The sequence below is a fragment of the Mustela lutreola genome, chromosome 10 (genome assembly GCF_030435805.1).
Source record: "Mustela lutreola isolate mMusLut2 chromosome 10, mMusLut2.pri, whole genome shotgun sequence".
Lineage (NCBI taxonomy): Eukaryota > Metazoa > Chordata > Mammalia > Carnivora > Mustelidae > Mustela > Mustela lutreola.
Genome location: NC_081299.1, coordinates 27,186,733 through 27,206,181, shown reverse-complemented (window position 1 = coordinate 27,206,181; position 19,449 = coordinate 27,186,733). Strand labels below are relative to the sequence as shown.

The 19,449-nt window shown below is 42.8% G+C and overlaps 1 protein-coding gene across 3 annotated transcripts in view; it reads right to left on the bottom strand.

Annotated features, from left to right (window-relative positions):
* Positions 1-731: 731 nt before the first annotated feature.
* The window catches only part of LOC131809804 (protein argonaute-1), a 38,501-nt gene continuing 19,783 nt past the window's right edge, over positions 732-19,449 (bottom strand). For all 3 annotated transcript variants that reach the window (XM_059137227.1, XM_059137228.1, XM_059137229.1), the window contains 8 exons: positions 18,901-19,085; positions 12,088-12,247; positions 11,813-11,903; positions 10,550-10,744; positions 8,306-8,440; positions 7,660-7,761; positions 6,941-7,140; positions 732-6,704 (listed from right to left, as the gene is read on the bottom strand). In XM_059137227.1, the coding sequence (XP_058993210.1) occupies positions 6,596-6,704; positions 6,941-7,140; positions 7,660-7,761; positions 8,306-8,440; positions 10,550-10,744; positions 11,813-11,903; positions 12,088-12,247; positions 18,901-19,085 (1,177 nt within the window). In that variant the 3' untranslated portion in view covers positions 732-6,595. The remainder of the gene's footprint in view (positions 6,705-6,940; positions 7,141-7,659; positions 7,762-8,305; positions 8,441-10,549; positions 10,745-11,812; positions 11,904-12,087; positions 12,248-18,900; positions 19,086-19,449) is intronic.

The following is a 19,449-nucleotide window of genomic DNA, read 5'->3' as shown; positions in this document are numbered from 1 at the left end:
TATTTCTGCTTCACTAAGGGTTATAGATTAAGTTTTATTTCAACTAGGAAAATCTCTTACATGTTCCAATTTGCTCAAGTTTGATCAACCTAATCAATTCTTGCTGTTGAAAAGGAGTTCAATATGGCTAGATTGCTTCCAAGGAAATCTGACAGGTGGTAGCTAACACAGGTTAGCTTTGGAATTTGAAAGTCACAACACTGGGCCTCCAGAGGAACGCTAGGCCCATTGATGTACACACTAGCTGTCACTGAAAATTTCCCAGTAGGCCCTGTGCCAGAATCCATCTCTGATCCATCTTCCCGCAGTACACAGAAATAACAGGGCTCTAGCAATACCAGGAATGCTGGAAGCTGCATGCTTGACAACTGTACCATCAGCTTAAGGTACAAAACCATAGAACCTCCAAGTCGGGGTGAAAGTAAGAAAAGAGGATGGTAATCTTGAGTTTCTACTTACCTGAAGAGTCAGGAATGCTGAGTCCATCTTGTGCACTCAATATCACTTCTTGACTCCCCCTCTGTATTTATGAACCACAATTACTAGATCATTTCAATTCTATTCACAAATATTGATCCCTTAATATATGCTACAGCCCTGAGATGACAAGAAATGAACAGAATGTAGTTTTTGTTCCTAGGAATTCATAGGCTCTGGGTAAAACAAGTCATGAAAATAAAGTCAGCTGCTAAGTTCTAGTGAGTGCACTGGAACAACATCTAGGACACTGGTTAGGAACAATATTAGGTTTGTTTATTTTATTCTTACAAGTATTTCCTGAGGACAGGAGGAAGCTGGAGGTGGAGGTTATGGTGAACAACTTGGAAATCCTAGTCTTAGCCTTATTTAAATTGGGTTTTTTTCAAAGCTCATTTTCAAGAAATACTGGAGAATGACCATATAGTTGTAAGATGCCAAAGAAACTAGGGTGGAGGATGGTAAACTGAGTAGAAAAAATTACCTCCTCCTCAAGACAGCAGTTCATGTTGTTAAAATTATGCCCTTTTTGGATCCTATTCCATTCTCCTGACTTTTCTCCCACTTTATTAAGTAAAAAATATACAAGTTATCTACTAGTGACTTAACAGTCTTCTTAGGTTCAGCTTCCTCTCATCCTTTAAACTGTGTTTCCTGGAGTTGCACACTATGTTGTCTTGCTCTACTCTTTTTCTAAGACATCTTGTTCATTCCTATGGCTTTACCTACCATCTATAGGAGTATGAATGCCATTATCTACAATTGCAGTTTTGTAGTCTTCCCTGAGCACCAAAATGTAAGTGTTTAATGGAAACCTTAAACTTGTTGCATCATGGGAACCTCCAAACTCAGTCTAAACAAGCCTGTCTTCACAAAATTCACCAGCTCTCTTCTATAGTCTCCTTTCTCTCCCAGTCTTGGATAGAAGAATGTCCCAATATACTCATTGCTCAAGCAGAAACCTGAGCATTATTAGCCTCTACTCTCTTTCCCTTCCATCATCTATTGAGTACTATTAATTCTTTGAGGTATCTCAAAAATCTTCCCTTTCCTATCTTCACTACTATAGCTTTACCGCCTTGTTTCTGTCCCTCATCATTGAGCTAGGGAACCAATTTGCCCCTCATATCCCCCCAACCAAACTTTAAGCTCCTTAAGGAAAGAGACATGGTCTTTTTCCTTTCTGAACTGTGCTTCCTTTCTCCCCCGACAATATTACTGGACACAGTACTTTGCACGGTTTGTTGAATGAAGAGTAAGTGGAGGCCTTGTGAAGTATGGTTACATATAATCTGTAGTTTCAACACTCTGCTGTTTTTAATCCACTTTCCTACAGAAGCGATGGTTCTGCTGTTATAACCATCTAATACTCTAAAATCTGTCGGAGACATAATAAATCCCAACAGTTTTCTTTGCTAATGGGAGGGAAAAGAGAGAGAGAGAGACCGCACTTTAGAAACAGAAGCCACTGTTGTCTTTATAAAACACAGAATTGTGCTGCTGCTGTTGCTTGCTTTAGAAGGAACTGTACATTACAGCTGCTGGGATAATTTTACAATGGACTGGACAAGGTACAGCTCAAAGCAGGACACAAACACAAGTCTCAAAGGGAAACAAATGCAAACAAGTACACAGCTGTGGGGCTTCAGGGACATTTCCCCATCCATGCTGGACTTGAGAGGGATAAAAAGTTTAGAAACTAAAGTGAAACCCAGAGTAGTCACACATGCCCACCAGATGGCTGCTAAGTGCAACATCACACACCAATCAGGTTGGACTGTGTGCACAGGAAAGTCATTTCATTTTTCCTTATTGCTACTACACCAGGGGACTCAGTGCATTTGACACATTGTCTTTACTTGCACAATCCTTGGAGGGTATTCTATTTTCCTTTCTAAAGAAGGAAATCTGCCTTCCCCACCTTATTCTGTTTTGAGCCCATTCCCTCCACTCCCATTCTTAGGCTCCCAAACAGCAGCCAGAGGTTCTAAGTCAGTAGGAATAGAGTTAAGGGGAGAGCACCAACCTAGCCTCTCTCCCTGCCTAGGGAGAAGGCAAGTCCTAATAAAAGGGGGGAAAGAGAAAACCAGAGAATCCCATCTCCCCAATCTGCTTAGAAGGCTAAATAGGAAAGAGTGCCCTGCATATCCCTGCCATGATCAGACTTTAAGAAGGAAGCCATCTCAGCTACCATCTTGGATTGGCCTAGCCCCAGTAAATATTAAAAGTAACTTCCCCCAATGTAGTTTCCAAAACTGCATTTTGGCTAGTTTGAGATGACTTTCCACCCTGAAGGGGAAGGAACTTCCATTCTTCGTTACACATGATGCCAGGTCTAAAATACAGCCCCACCAGCCTTGCAGATAGATATCTGATGGGCCAGCTAAGAATTCAAAATGTCCCCGTGGCTGCCCATCCTGAGTGCTAGCCTCATTTACAGCATTCTGGACACACACCCCCTCCAAAACAAAACAAAACAAAACAAAACAAACAAAAAAAACCCATCCAAGAATATTGTTGCTTAGGCAAAGAGGAGGCCACAGTGGAGCTATCTAGTAGCTGGGAACCAGGAGCTTTTTAGGGAGGTTTCATGCTTTTAGGTATCTTCATTGTCAACATTATTCTAAACCTAAGTTCCCATCAACAATAGCCCCAGGCTTAACCCGAGTTCAACAGTAGCACCTCAACCCCCAATGGATCAGACTGGACTGGAAAAATGATCAATGAACAGTGCTCTTTCCCATCTTTTATCCAAATTCTCTCCATTCTCTACCCATCACTCTCTTCTTCCCCTATGTCCATCCCCCTAACCCTCCAATCCTGGAAACCAAGTAGCTCAACCCTATGACAGCCTCAGAAAAGGGAGGCCCGAGATGGAGAAATGGAACCAGATCTAGAAAAAGCAATGAGAAAAAACAGCTCCAAGGAATGGACAGATGTGGAAGTTGTCAGAAGCCCTCCTGATTTCATGCCAGGTAGGCAGATCTGCTGCGCTGCCCTTGTGTAACGTTGATGGCAATCAAGCCCAGAGAGAACATTACCAAGGCTTGGGGAACAGATTCTTTGTCTTCTGCAGCCAAAGAGCTAAACCTGACCTTGCTAGCTAACAGTGGGATTATCATAGCCATGCAGAGAATTCATCATCACATAGGTAGGCAGGCCAGCAAACAAGCTTAGTGAATTAAAAAAAAAAAAAGGAAAAGGAAAAGGAGCCAGGGAAAAGGGAAGTAGAAAAGAGAGGCAAGAGAGTAGAACAAAGGGAGCAAGAGACCTGTTTAGGAGGATGAGGCTGGGGTCCCCCCAACACTTCCTCAGAGCACAAGTAAGAAGCACCACTTAAACCAAAGCCAAAGCTTGCTGCTAATACCACTTCTCAATCTGCATGCACCATCTTTCAAACAAGAATAATCCTCAAGGTCAGGGGTATTTTTCAAGTCACAAAAATTTAAAAAAAAAAAAAATCAGAGCAAGAAGTCATTTTCTCGCCATTACCCAAACCACTTCTCTTGCTTTGTATTTCTTGAATGGCATGTGCAATGCCAAAGGGCTAAAAAATGCATCTCAGGCCCCAGCTCAAAACCCAAATGGAGAGAGTGAGGCAAAGAGAGAAAAAGGAGAGAACATAAACTTGTTGCTGAGAGTAGGTGGCTACCACCAGCTCCCTATGGATATTTGCAAATGCTGGTGAATGACTGGACCCTCCAGGAACAGTGCCCTGATCCCAGCCCCTAAATGCACCCAAGAAGAGAACATGCAGAGCCCATTGTCCCAAGAGAGCTCCCTTCCCCAAAGGGTGACTGAACATGAAGTAGACAGTATATGAAGGCGATGGACAGGGCAGATGGAGTGTTGGCATCACTCTCTTTAGGCACTTGTGTAAGGAATGTAGGCTCTCCAGTGAGCTGCCTCCTCCCAGAGCCCTCCATTCTGTTCTTCAGCTGGGCTGTGCCCATGGGGCATCCCATGCTGTAGCCAGTAGGAAAGAAGTAGAAGAGGAGTTACTCAACAGTCCTGATGCCTTCTCCATAATCAATGTTTGTGCTACGTTTTGTGAAGTCGCTGAACAAAGTAGCCAACCAGAACAGAATCTGGGATAGACTGTTTTGCATAGCAAATCTGGGTCTGTACAAGGGCTGCTGGGAAGGGGAAATAGTAGCTCTAAGCACACAGGCCAGGATTCAGGCCGGCCTCCAAGCCTGAGCTAGGTCTAAAGTGTCATGGCTTCATCACCAGACTGGGGCAAACCCAAGCCCAGGCTCCTCAAAAAGAGGAACTTCCACACTGAAGCTGCAACTCCTCATCCCAAGCAGTGGGATAGGACAAAAATGAACAGTTAAGGAAAGAGGGGGCCTTGCCTCAAAGCCAGCAGGCACCAAGCTAGAAACCCCCTACTTTTCCAGTTCTGCAAGACAGCCAAACCCCATCTTTATCCAGGGAGACAAAAAACAAAACAAAACAAAGGCCCATGCCACCCACTCACATGCCCTAGTGGGAAACTGGGAAAAATTCATTTGTGTAAACAGAAGCAATAGGAAGCAGCAAAATCCCCCAGCCTGTCCACAGGACACACTGGAATCTGGGATGAGCCAAAGTGTCAGAGGACAGTCCAGAGAAAGGGAAGATGCACTTGCAGGAAAGAGTGCAGGGCAGTGCAGAGGAGGGAGCATATAGCAAGAAAAAAGATATTATCTGCACAGGGGAAGGCTGGAGCCTGAGCTCCTCCATGGGGAGATAACCACCCTCTACCTAGCCAGGCCAAAGAATAAGTCAAGTACATGGCTCAATGTTTCTGGGATGTAAACTTACTGGGCATGGGAGGGATTTCCAGATTTTGGCAATAGACTCAAGTTATGGTATAAAAATAACATTTAGTTTTTGCTCTTTTTTCTTATTTTAGAACTAAAGATCATTTGTTATAAGACACCCCAGTTAAGAAATATTGAAACATAAATGACTTGACCATCAGGGGAAAAAAGAAGCCAAGAATGAGAAATGCTATGAAAGTAACTCCAGACCCAGGAAGGTGGGGAGGCTGGGAGACAGGGAGAAAAGGAAATGTTAAGTGGAAAGGCCAGGGGCCAGTCACCTCAGCAGCTCCAAGACTTGTCGTGTCTGAAAGTGCAAATGTCAATGGACTTTAACCATCTTGAGGTTGTGATCTTTTTAAAAGCTCAATGAATATGGAAGTCAATTCCTTTGAATGCAAAATAGCTGGCGCTCTGGCTGGAGGCTTGTTGGGTTAGGGGTATTTCTTCCCCACCTACCTCCTCTCCCACCCCCACCCCACCCCCTAAAGAAAGGTACAAAAGGTTGCAGTTCTGCAGCATTACCATTACAGGGAAGGCACTGGTTACCCACCAGTAGGCGGAAGGAAGACAGGGTCGTGTCACTTCAGAGCTAAGTGCCATAGTGCCTTAAGTCTTACTAGGGGCTGGATGTCTGTCAGGGAGGAGGTGTAAGGTGGGGTAGAAAAGGTGGAGAGGAAGGAATAAGGGAAAGGGGAGGTGGCAGCTGGGGAAGGAGAAACCAAAATCATTAGCATTAAAAATCTTCCTACAAACTGGATTTTCAACCCATTAAAACATCTAGTATTCTAAAATATTGATCTGGGTCTGGTTTCGTTTTTCCTCATAAACAAATCTAGACCTTTTCTGATTAAGGCTCCTAAAAAATCCTTCCCTCCTCCCACCCACTTTCTCAAGCCCCTCACACTCCCATCTAAAGTATCAAACCCAAACCTACCAGCTTTTGTCCGCGAGGCTGCAGAGCCGACCTTACCAAGTTGTCAGGCATGAGTCTTTAGCACTGCGAGTCACATGAGACACCTGTGTGTATGGTGGGCACCAGTGCTGCCCCTCTTGGTCCAGTGGGGTCAGGGCCAGATGTGACAAGATGGTGTGAGGGGTGGGGGTCATGAGGTGGACATCAGAGATTTCTGGCTGGTGGTCTGGCTTACTGGCCCTGTTCCCCACCCTTTTGCCCCCTTGTAGAAGGAAACAAGGCGTTCTGAATCCTCCCTACCCTCCCTCCTCCTCCTTGCTTCCTCTGGATTTGGGCGGCACAGCTCTTGGGGCTTGGAAAGCTTTCTTCTATCCAGTGAGGTAACAGCGTTCTGCCTTCAAGCGAAGTACATGGTGCGCAGAGTATCCTGATGAACCTGCACGGCTTTGGCCAGGGCCTGGGGGTCCCGCCCATTGCTCTGCCCCGATATGTGGCTCCCCTCTCCACTGAAAAGCAAAAATGAAAGAAGTCCTTCCTGGTGCACTGAGCTGCTGCTAATCCATTCCCCCATCCAGAGTACCAATTCCCCTACCAACTTAAGAGAAAGTCCCAACCCAGATTTTGGCAGATGAGCCCAAGGGTATCATATTGTACAATATTCATTTCCTTCTGCCCAAGGAAAGTTGAGATGTGGTACCAGAGCTGGAAGCAAAAGGGAAGCCAGCTTGATTCCAGGCCTCACCTGTCATGCTCCTTGTCCACTAGGTGGTATCGTGCCCGGAAAGCCACCAGGCGGGCATAGTAGGCAGGTGCTGGGATAGAGACGGAGCGTGTGCATCGTACATAAGTGTGGCACAGCTGGTACGTCAGGATCTGGAGCTCATCCGCTGTGAAACGGTTGTCATCCCAAAGGACATAGTAATGGGATGGTCGGCTGGTGCCCTGGGAAGATAGGAAGGTGAGGGGGCCCCAGGTTGGGCAGAAGAGATGGCCAGTGCTAAGAAACAGGATCACTGTTCTGTTAAGAGTGTGGTTGGGGGCACCTGGGTAGCTCAGTTAAATGTCTGCCTTCAGCTCAGGTCATGATCCCTAGGGCCTAGGACTGAGTCCTGCATCAGGTTCCCTGCTTCTCCATCTCCCTCTGCTCTTCCCCCTGCTTGTGCCCTCTCACTCTCTCTCAAATAAATAAAATCTTAAAAAAAAGATAGAAAGAAAGAAAGAAAGAGTGTGGTTGGAGACCCACCCACAAAAAGGCAGACACAAAGCCAAGTATGTCATAAAACACTCTTGTTATGGGCACCCCTAAGATGTTCAAAATGTACTTCTGTTCAGTACGCTAAGGGATTATTAAGAGAATAATCCTGTTCTGAATGCCCTCTGTGATGGCTGTTGTATTTTAGAGGCAATGGGAATAATCAACTCATCTTTGACCCACTGGAATCCCCTGGATAGCCCAGCTACCTGGATGCCTGCATGGCTGCAGAGATAGAAGTCGAACTCAAATGGGTGGGTGATGTTGGTGTCCACAGTTGTCCCAGCTGGGATGTTACCACTCTTCCCAATCTGTATAGAGACAAAGACAAACAAGATCCCAAGATCTGCCTCACCCTAAGTAGGGCCCCAACTCAATTCTACTGACCCCACCAGAATCTCAAAAGTAAAGCAGAAGTTCCTGTTCTCAGTAAGTGCTGATTTCACCATTCATTAGCTGTATGACCTTAGTAAGTCATTTAAGCTTCCTGAGGTTAAACTGGAGGTAATAATAGTACCTACCTCACAGGGCTGCTGTGAGGAAGACACCTTGCACAGTGTCTGACATATAAGAGAAGTTCAATAAATAGTAGTTCCCTTCTCTTTTCTGGGAACTGATCCATATATATGGTCTATAGGCCAGGGAGCTAAAAGGAGGGAGAGGAAGTATAAGGACAGGCGGGGAGAAAGGAAAAAAGGGAAAGAGGTGGCAGAGGAAGGACAAGAGCTAGCGGAAGGGGTTATGGAGGATAGACAAACCAAAGACTAAATCCCGATTTATCTCAAGGGCTTCTTCCATATTAAGAGAAGGGAGACAGGAAGAGGATATGGGTGGTTTCCTTGATCTCTCACTCACTCGCTCATTCTTGTCAGCACAAAAAAGGCGGGTATGATGGCGTTTCTGCACCACAATATAAGTGATTCCAGGCTGGTAGTCCTTTTCCAGTTTGATGCAGGCATCACGAATGGCCAGCAGCTCATAGTGGAGGATCTAAGCACAGGATATGGAGGGAGACAAAGAGACATAACTCCTCTTGAGTCACATCTTTGTGAACTAAAGAGTTGCCATTTGTAATATGGATTTTTGCTCAGTCTCCCTTTATAAACAGACATGCAACCATTAGAGAGATGACACAGCCTTTCTGTCAAAATCAGCTTTATACTCAGTTCACATGATATGTTGCTATAAAAAATTGGCCAGGAGGCTTGGCATCAGCAGAGAGCACTCACCTGGTTCCTATGTATAAAGAGACCTAATATCAACACACAGAAACAAAGCACAAAGATATCACTAAAACCACAATGCCCAAAGTAAGGTCAATTTCAGGATCAGGAGGATACAGGAATTCCCCTGTGAGCTTTAACAACAGACAGTGTTGAGACCACCAGAGAAGAGCAGACACATAGTTCAGGAACTGGTACAGACAGAGTAGATGAATTCAGTCCTACAAAGAAGCAGGATTATAAGAATATGGACTAGCTAAAGAAGAACCCACAAGTAAATAATCATATATAATGGTTGCCTTGTTGTCTTAGAAGTCAGATATAGGGAGTCAAAACGGTATGGTAAAAATATATAGGATGGAAATCAATTAGAACTGGATATAAACCCAAGCTTTATCTAGTTGTATTCCTGTAAGCAAGTTACTTAGCCCTTCCAAGTCTCATTTTCTCCAAATCTACTAAAGTTACTAATAAGACCAGCCTCATAAAACTGTTGTGAAAAATATAACAGATTAAGTGAAAGCATAGAAAACCTACTAGGGGTTAATAATGGCTCATTGCTTTGCTAAGTAGTTTGAATTTTAACCCAAGACTATGTGAAGCCACTAGACATTCCTGAACAGAGAAGTGATAGGATAAATTCATCGGCTGTTTAGGAACACTGGATGACTTGGAGAAAACTGAGCATAATGGTTAAGAGCATAAACTCGAATCAGGCCAATCTGTCTGAATCCCAGTTCCCTGAGTGTTTAGCTTGGTTGACACTAAAGAAATCATTTAACATTTCCAAGCCTCCTCTCTGACAAATGCAATAATAATTATTATTTCATAGGGTTATTCTAAGCATTAAATAGAACACACATGGGGCGCCTGGGTGGCTCAGTGGTTAAATCCTCTGCCTTCAGCTCAGGTCATGATCTCAGGGTCCTGGGATCCAGCCCCACATCGGGCTCTCTGCTCAGCAGGGAACCTGCTTCCTCCTCTCTCTCTACCTGCCTCTCTGCCTACTTGTGATCTCTGCCTGTCAAATAAATAAATAAAATCTTTAAAAAAAAAAAAAAAAAAGAACACACATGAAGTGCTTACCACAATTCACTGTACATAAGAGGTACCCAATAAATGACAGTTATATTAATATTAAATGTCAGTCAAGGAGACCAATTCATTATATATTATTAACAACAGAATATGAAGGCTTGGCAGGGACAAAGAAAAGTAGGAACATTCTGAAGGCAAGTCAATAGCAGTTCTCAAAGTGCAGCCTCCAGACCATCACCTACCTAGGAACTTCTCAACTACAAACTCCAAGGGCACCTGGGTGGCTCAGTCAGTTAAGCATCTGCCTTTGGCTCAGGTCATGATCCCAGGGTCCTGGGATAGAGCCCCAAGTCAGGCTCCCTGCTTGGTGGGGAGACTGTTTCTCCCTCTCCATTTGTCCCTCCCCCTACTCATGTTCTCTGTGTGTCTCTCTCTCAAATAAATAAATAAAACCTTACAAAACATCAACAAAAAAAGAACCACGATGAATCAGAAAGTCTTAAAGCCCTACAAACTGTTGTAACAAGCCCTTCAGGTGACCTTGATGCATGTTAAAGTTTTGAGAACTACTAGTCTAAAGAATCAGTGTTCAACATGAATCAATGAGTAAATATGCACTGAGGCTCTTCTGTTACAAGACAGGTCTTTGGATGCTTATGCACACCACCTCTCAGTTATAATCTCTGCTCCTAAGCCTACTGGCATTTTTAGCAAAGCTCTCAAAGAAGTACCACCTCCCAATGCCAACAGCTTTTAAAGAAAAAGAGCAGTACACTTTGCACCCATTAGGCCCTCTGGCCCCAGTGTGAAGTTTTTCTCCACCTATTTTGGTCCCTACCTGGGGGAGCTGGCCTTCAGGAACCCCATCTCGGTAGAAGATGATGCGGGTAGGCTTGAAGCGGGTAGACTTGTAGAACTGGATGAGCAGCTCACGCACCATGTAAGATAAGTCTTCAATGATCTCCTGCCGGGGTCGCTGCACCCGCACAGTAGCACAGTAACGGCTGGGGTGGGCATCCATACTGCCTACTACCTAACAATCAAAAAGAGGCAGGATCAGGCTCCAAAATCTCCATCCTTCCAACACTGTTAGGATGTAGATTTGAGGAAGCTTCTTAGCAAGAAAACTATGTAATCGAATTAGCAGGGTTTTGGATTCAGTAAGTCCTGGTTTCACTCTCTATCATGCATGCAGAAGTTATTTAATTCACCTGATCATTTTCCTCCTCTCAATAGGTAAGAAAGCCACCTGCCGGCAGTGCTATTATGGTACATGTATAAAACCTTGCATAGGACCTAGCCCACTATAAGTACCTAGTAAGTTCAATTTTCTTACCCCTTGCAGGAGGGCATGTGAAGGTTTGGCACTACTAGCTCAAAGAGCCAGAAGTTTGTCCTTTTCTCAATTCAAGTACTAATCTACTCAGGAACCAAAGTGAAGAGTGTACCTGCAAGAGGTAGGAGTAACATAATTTTCAAACGGGACAGTGGCCAGAGCCTAGGACAGATGGCCACAAGGAGAACAAGGTTAAGCATAGTACAGGATTTCCCTGCATTTACTGTGCTTAGCCCAGTCTGCCTAGAGAAATGTGAGGGTTGAGAAAAGAGAAGTGGGAAGGAAGGCTTAATCCCACTAGCAATTCAGAAGCCTCTAGGGATGGGGAGCACAGAAGTCAGGAGAGGGACTGGAAAGACATTTAATCTACTAGATGGACCAGGGGTAGAAATGGGGAAGGAGAAACGACAGTTCCAGCAACTAAGTAACCACTTTCATAAGAATTTCAGAGAAGAGACATGGTCTTTCCCATATCCCAGAAGTAGGCACAGAGAGAGAGAAATCTGAACACAGAGCAAGAGTGATGGAGACTGGCCAAAGTCTCTGGCCACCGCCTACACTCTCACTGCTCTCTCTGAAAAACAGATACCATATAGAGTTAGTTTTATGAAGATACCAAGGGAGTGGATAATGGGGATGACCAGCTGAAAAAAAAGTTATTATGAAGGGCCAAGCATCAGAGCTGAGAAAAGGAGATTATATGTAGTCTTCAGCACTCAGAGCTAAAATGAGAACCTTAAGAAGAAGCTGGAGAGTATCACTCACTGCTGTGATAGAAGGTTTTTTCCCATCCCCTGCTGGGGGGTGTGTAACATCTGCTCCAAGGAATATCACTGGCTGTTGAAACACGGCAGAGCTAAACAAAGAAGAGAAAACAAATGAGGAGGAGTACGGTCATCTCTTCCTGGCACCATCTAGCACCCATTTTGGTCATCTTTCTCTTGTGTCTGATTTACTCTGCCTGGCCAGAGTCCTATATTTTTGTCAATCCCCAACATGGTACCTTGCTTGACAGGGCAAGTGGGCAACACAGTTCATACCGCTGGTGTGGGACTAGGATGTTGTTAATGCCACCAAGTTTGACATTGATCTTCAGGCAGAGATTGGACAGAGTCTGAGGCGAGGTCTTGACCACATTCTTCACTTGCACACACTGTGTAGCCATTCCCAAGAGTGTATCTCCAACACGTTTCACTTCAGCTATAAGTAGGGAGAGAAATAATTAGTGCATTCAACAAATATTTACTGAATGGTGATTAGATGTCAGGCAGGATAGGAGGTGGTAAGAACACAATGGTAACCAGAAACACAGGGTCCCTAATCATAGTGGTTACTGTCTAGTGATTAGTTTTAAAAGTCATGAAAAGTACAACAATGATAAATGCTGTAACAGAAAACTTCATGAAAATATGAGAGCATATAATAGGGGGTAATAACAGCCAGGAAAGGATTAAATAATGATAGAGATGAAACCCAAAGGTAGAAAAGCACTTTTCTACCAGAGGGAGAAAAGCACTCTTAGAAGAGAGGCAGAGTTGGGGGAAAGCATTCCAGACAAAAGAAACAGCATGCAAAAATGCACTCTGATAGAAGAAATGTTTGAGAAACTAAAAAGCCAAAGTAACTAAAAAGGAGAGCAAAGGAACCATGGTATGAGAGAAAAGAATGTGGTCATCAGACTGATCTAGCAAGAATTAAAAACAGCTTGTACTAAGAAAACAGTCACTTAGATGGAAAGAAACAAACAGATTCAATAAATATTTAAGGGACTCAGAGATATTATATGTAAGGGAAAAGAATTTTTATGGATAACGTCAAGCTTCTAGTTTTTGTAATAAAACAGGTCATAAGCTGTTTTTGAAACACTTTGAATTTGAAGTGCTTTTTGATCATCCCAGTGAGGATATCAATTAGGCAATGAGAGTAATAGTTGGGAGCTCAAAAGCATCTTGAAAAAAGATACAAATTTGTTAGATATTTTATACAGGTAGTAATTAAAAGCATGATCTTGATGAGATCATCAAGGAAGAGAAAAGGTAAAAGGAGCAGAGCTTAGATCTGAATCTTGAGGAACTTCTAATATTTGCCAAACTGTTAAGAAGATGGGTCTGCAAAGGAGAAATGCCCAGAGAACTAGGAGGAAGACAGTATTGTATCATGAACACCAAGGGAAGAGAGGGTTTCAAGAAGGACCAAGTATTCAACAAAATCAAACACTAAGAGATCTAGTAAAATAAAGAGCAGAAATATCCTTTGTTTTTCTGTTTGTTTGTTACGCCCAGCATAAAGTCCAATGCGGGGCTTAAACGCACAATTGTAAGATCAAGACCTAAGCTGAGATCAAGAGTTGGACAACTTAACAGTCTGAACCAACCAAGAGCCCCCATAAATGTCCTTTGAATTGATATCAAGGCAAAAAACTGACGCACAGGGACACAAACTATTTTGTGATATAAAGTGCCAAGGAGGAGATGTGGGATCAGTGAAGGATTTAATATGTTTTCAATGAGACCTGGACATGTTTAAAAAGCTAAAAGGATCATTTCCACTACCAAGAGAGATAGAGTAGTTAGTAACCAACCAATGCTTCTACAGATAATGTTTCGAAAAGCCAGACAAAAACAGAAACCATCCTCTGAAGGCAAGAGAAAGGTGCTGAGACAAGAACTGAAGGGGCATAAACTTCCAGAGAGGTAAAGAATCTCACCCAGGTGAGCTATCTTCTGCAGCTGCTTTTACCCTGGGTATACATGCTGTTTCTAGGCTTTGTACCAGTAGAGGAGCTGCCAGGGAACAGAGAAAGCAAGAGTTTCTGAAGGAGACAGACTAATTCTAAATGTGAAAGGTTAAAAACATAAATAAAATAACACATATTTAAAAAAAAAAACATAGACTAGTATGTTACGATTTGGGGATTTCTTAAACAGGACACAGAAATTACTAGCCATAAAGAAAAAATGTTACACAAATTGGCCTACATTTAAATTTTAAATGTCTGCTCAACAAAGACTCCATTAAGAAAATAAAAAGGCAAACCACAAAGCAGAAAAGATATATATAAGACACATATATATTAAACAAAAGAATTATAAATCAATTAAAATCAGTCACCTATAAATCAATCAATAAAAAAAGGTACTTAAGGCAATGAAAAGAAAAGGGAAAGACTTGAGTAAAAACTTTACAAAAGAAGCCAATGAAACAGCCAGCAAACATATAAAAAGATACCCAACTTTATCAATCATCAGAAAAATAAAAGCACAACATAGTATCACTAGATACCACAAAAACAGCTAAAATGAAGAGATAATATCAAGTTTGGTAAGGATATGAAATATCTAGAATTCTCACACACTGATGGTGGAAGTGTAAACTATACATTTAAAATTCCTCCTAGGAGTGCCTGGGTGGATCAGTGGGTTAAGCCTCTGCCTTCCGCTCAGGTCATGATCTCAGGGTCCTGGGATGGAGCCCTGCATTGGGCTCTCTGCTCAGTGGGGAGCCTGCTTCTCCCTCATGATCCCTCTCTGTCAAATAAAGAAATAAAATCTCTTAAAAAAAAAATAAATAAATAAAAATTAATTAATAAAAATAAAATTCCTCCTAGAGGACCACCTAGGTGGCTCACTCAGTTAAGCCTCTGCCTTCAGCTCGGGTCATGATCTCAGGGTCCTGGGATCAAGCCCCGCTTCAGGCTCCTTACTCAGCTGGGAGCCTGTTTATCCCTGTCTGCTATTCCCCCACCTATGCACTTATACTCTCTGATGAACAGAAAAAGTCTTCATAAATAAATAAATAAAATCAGCTGGGAGCCTGCTTATCCCTGTCTGCTATTCCCCCACCTATGCTCTCTTATTCTCTGACAAACAGGAAAAAAAATCTCTATAAATAAATAAATAAATAAAATTCCTGCTAGATATACACCCAATGGAAATGGGTATATATGTTCAAAGGATACATACAAGAATGTTCACTGAGGCTTTATTTGTAACAATAAAAGCTGGGAACAACACAATTATGACCACTGATGGAAGAATATAAATTGTGTTATATTCATCTAATGGAAAAACTGTAACAAACCACAAATAAACATGGATGAATCTCATAATAAGCATGTTGAGTAAAAGCCAGACACAAAAGAAGTACCTAATAAATGATTCATTTACACAAATTTCAAAGACTGTTAAAATGAATCTATGGCATTAGAAGCCAAAATAGTGATTACCATTGATGGGGAGCTGTAGTGACTGGCAGCCTGAGATTGCGGTAATGTTTTGATTGCAAAAATGGGTACTGTTTATCCTGCTGTGGCATTTTGTAAAAATTCATTCAACTGAACTCTTAGGATTTCTTTATGTATGCTACAATAAAAAGTTTACATTAAAAAAAAAAAAAGGATAATATCATCTATTTAGTGGAGAGGAAGGAGTTAAAAATACTAAGGACAGGATGAGATGTGGTACCAGATCAGAACTGAACAAATGTAACACTGTCCTTCTATACGCTCAGGGCAATCACAATGCAACTAGACCTTGCTTTGGCCTCCAAGAAGGGAAGGTGAGGGTTTTGAGAACAACTGCTACTCTTATCTGCTGGCTTAATTCCTAGGCAATTAATTGTCTTCATTGTCCAAATGGCACATAATCAAATAACAAAATGTAAGTAGAAGAAACCCAAGGTCCTAATCAAGGTTGTGACTGGAGAGAGAATATAGCATTACTGAGTCCAGGGCGGGGGACAATTCTCTTAGTAATCACTGTCTTCCCCAAGCATGCTGTACTATACTACTCCCCAAGCAAGCCAATACTGGACTCTTCCCTTAATGGAGGGAACTAGAAATGTGAATAATTACTCAAGGCAGTTCTCCTAATAAGTATCCTTATTTTGCATCCAAGGGCTATCAATAAAGGCCCAGAGGCATGAAGTGGAGGTCAACCAACTTCCCTCCATAAGCAATTACTGAGTATCATGTCAGTGGAAGGCTTTACCTTAAGTTTATATGTGCAGAGGGAAGAAGGTTTCAGAGCAAAATAAGATCTACTCCATGCTCAAAATAGTATCAAGGAAGGCAGTAACTGATTAGCAGCCTGATAAAATTTCCAGAGGAATCCAGAAAGATTTATCCTTTAGGTAGGATGAGAGATGGCTTCCAGAAATAAATACACTTAAAATGAGACTTGAGAGAATTTTAAGGGGAACAAGGGGGATAAGAAGAAGAGTAGTTAGATACTCTAGAAAAAGGCAAATGATGTAAACAAAGCCAGAGATTAGAAAGCACAGGCAAGAAATGAGCATTTAGGGCATCTGAGTGGCTCAGCTGGTTAAGCATCTGCCTTCATTCAGTTCAGGTCACGATCCTGGGGTTTGGGGACTGAGTCCCGTATTGGGCTCCCTGCTCCTTGGGAGCCTGCTTCTCCCCTCTGCCTCTCTGTCGCCATCTCTCATGAATAAATAAATAAAGTCTTAAGAAAGAAAGGAAAGAAGGAAGGAAGGAAGGAAGGAAGGAAGGAAGGAAGGAAAAAAGAAGGCATTTAGAGTATCTACTATGTGCCAGGCACTGTGCTAGACGTCACTTTTTTTTAATGATTTTATTTATTTGACACACAGAGAGAGACACAGCAAGGGAGGGAACATAAGCAGGGGGAGCCAAAGAGGGAGAAGCAGGCTCCTTGTTGAGCAGAGAGCCTGACGCAGGGCTTGATCCCAGGACACTGGGATCATAACCCAAGTGGAAGGCAGACGCCCAATGACTGAGCCACCCAGGTGCCCCATAGATGTTGCTTTTTATATAATTAATTCATGAGGCTCAAAAAGGTTAGGTACTTTGCCTAAATCAGTACACTGCCATAGCCAGAATTAAAATCTACTTCTATCTAATTCCAGAACAAGTGATCTTTCCAGTATGTGTGGCAGAGGGAATAGTACAAGATAAAGCTAAGATCATGGCCCTGAAAATTTTTATTTTGTTAATTCATATCAATGAAGGTTTTTTGGGGGGAGCAGAGTCACAAAAGGTCTCATCCAGTAAATGAAAAACCTTTCTTTTTTTTTTTTTTTTTTTTAAAAGATTTTATTTATTTATTTGACAGAGAGAAATCACAAGTAGATGGAGAGGCAGGCAGAGAGAGAGAGAGGGAAGCAGGCTCTCCACTGAGCAGAGAGCCCGATGCGGGACTCGATCCCAGGACTCTGAGACCATGACCTGAGCCGAAGGCAGCGGCCCAACCCACTGAGCCACCCAGGCGCCCCTGAAAAACCTTTCTTATTCAAGAAAGATTTAAGAAAAAAGTTAGAATTCAGTTGAGAAGTGTGGGTGGAGAGCAGAGAATAGATCTTAAGACAGTAAAAAAGATGATGATGGAGATGAAGCAAAGAGAAGACAGACTGCCTCCAGAGTTTGGATGAAAGTACCAAGAAGCAATTACGATGTCAAACACAGAAGACATAAAGAGCTTACTGATAAAGAGAGAAGACAAGCTACTAAAGAGATGTCCACCAAAACAAATTATAAGAGCAGAGACTACATCTGTTTCATTCACCAATGTATTTAGAACCTAGCACAGTGTTTGACACACAGTGGGTGATTAATAAATGCTTATAGAAGCGAGAAAGATCAAAGGGACAGATGGGAACAGGAGAGAGGTCAAGGGTTGGACCAAGATTTAATAATACATTATAATATATATTAATAAGAGGTAATGATATAAACAACTAACATAAATGAAAATTTCACTAGAATGTAAAGATAGAAAAGGCAGGGTATAGAAATCTGGAAAATACCAGGCATATGTGGTAATGACAAAAATAATTAAAGAGAGACAGGAGAAAGTCAAGTGAAGAAAAGTGAGAAAGGTCACAGATGGCTCTCTGCAGGGAAGTTTTGGAGAAAGTTAAGAGGTAAGACAGACGAAAAAAGCAAAGGAGTAAGTGGGTGGTGAGGAAGTGGGTCTAGAGAATGTGGAGAACTCATTCAAAATGTATGATGAAGAAAAACAAGAAACAGGAAGACAAAAGCTAAAGGAGATGGCATGACTGTGGTAATGTACTCTTGGATGGGGAATCTAAACATGTTTGAGGATGAAAGGGTATTAAGTCCCAAAAGTGGCAGGATGAGATGGGAACAAAAGCATACATGGGTTTAATAAGGTAAGAGGAGAGGTGCTGGGAACACAGAGTAAAGGAACTGAGCCAGAGATATATAAAGCCATCCCTATTCTTAAAAGCGGGAGAGATCTACTGGGGTGCCTGGGTGGTTCAGTGGGTTAAAGCCTCTGCCTCTGGCTCGGGTCATGGTTCCAGGGTCCTGGGATCGAGCCCTGCATCAGGCTCTTTGCTCAGCAAGAAGTCTGCTTCCTGCCCACCCCTACCCCCCGCCTGCCTCTCTGCCTACTTGTCTGTCAAATAAATAAATAAAGTCTTTTAAAAAATAAAATAAAAGTGAGAGAGAGAGAAAACTTCTCAGAAAGTCTAAGTCATTCCCAGGCAACAAACCACTTACTGAACCCCCACAAATTCTGCTTGAGTGTGCTACACAATGTCCTGATAGACAACACACTCCTAGGAACAGGAAGGAATCTGGACTGACCTGTATCTGTATCTGGCTCAGCTTAGCCTCACATGAAGATCAACACACAGAGGACCCCAGTAAATGTTACTGGGATGGAATGTGAGCAGATAAGCAGGACCTGGGATAACTCAAAGGCTCATACAGGCTAATATTTCTCCTTCAAAATGAATGCTGATATTAAGGAAGAACTCTGGCTAGAGCAAAGAACCCACACTGAGTCCCCCCTCGAGGGAGCTACTCTGAGAAAACTCCTATCTTCATTATCACTGTCCCCAGAGAACTGTACCATACACTGGCGTCTTCCCTGGCAGGATGACGATAATGAGCTGCAGCCCTGAGTAGGTGTTCTTGAGATGCCGGAACATGGGCTCCACGCTGTCTGCCCCCTGCGCATATTTGCAGAAGCAAGGCTGGCCCTGGATGGGCATCCCTGCATCCTTGGAAATCTTCCGTAGCTGGTCTGTGAAGTTCCTGCAGCACAAGTATGGTCATGACAGGAGGCGGTGAGTCCCACTTCAATACCACTGAACAAATGCCACTATCTTAGGTACCTAGGACTAGGACAGCCAATGAGAAATTCTGACATAAAAGAGACGGGATTACCGCCAGTGTAAAAAAACAAATTTATAGTTGAGTAGGACAAAAAATCACACTTGCTAAGTATTCAATGGTATAAGCAGAGAGCCAAGGGAGCCCAGAGAAGGGACCTGTGGGAATTCTGAGTCCCCACCTTGTCCCACTCAAGTAGCTGATTCGTGGGCACTAAGTCCATAGCAATAGGCTAATGCCCAAGAGACAGGCCTCTGATCACATTAAAATAAACTCCAACAGTGAT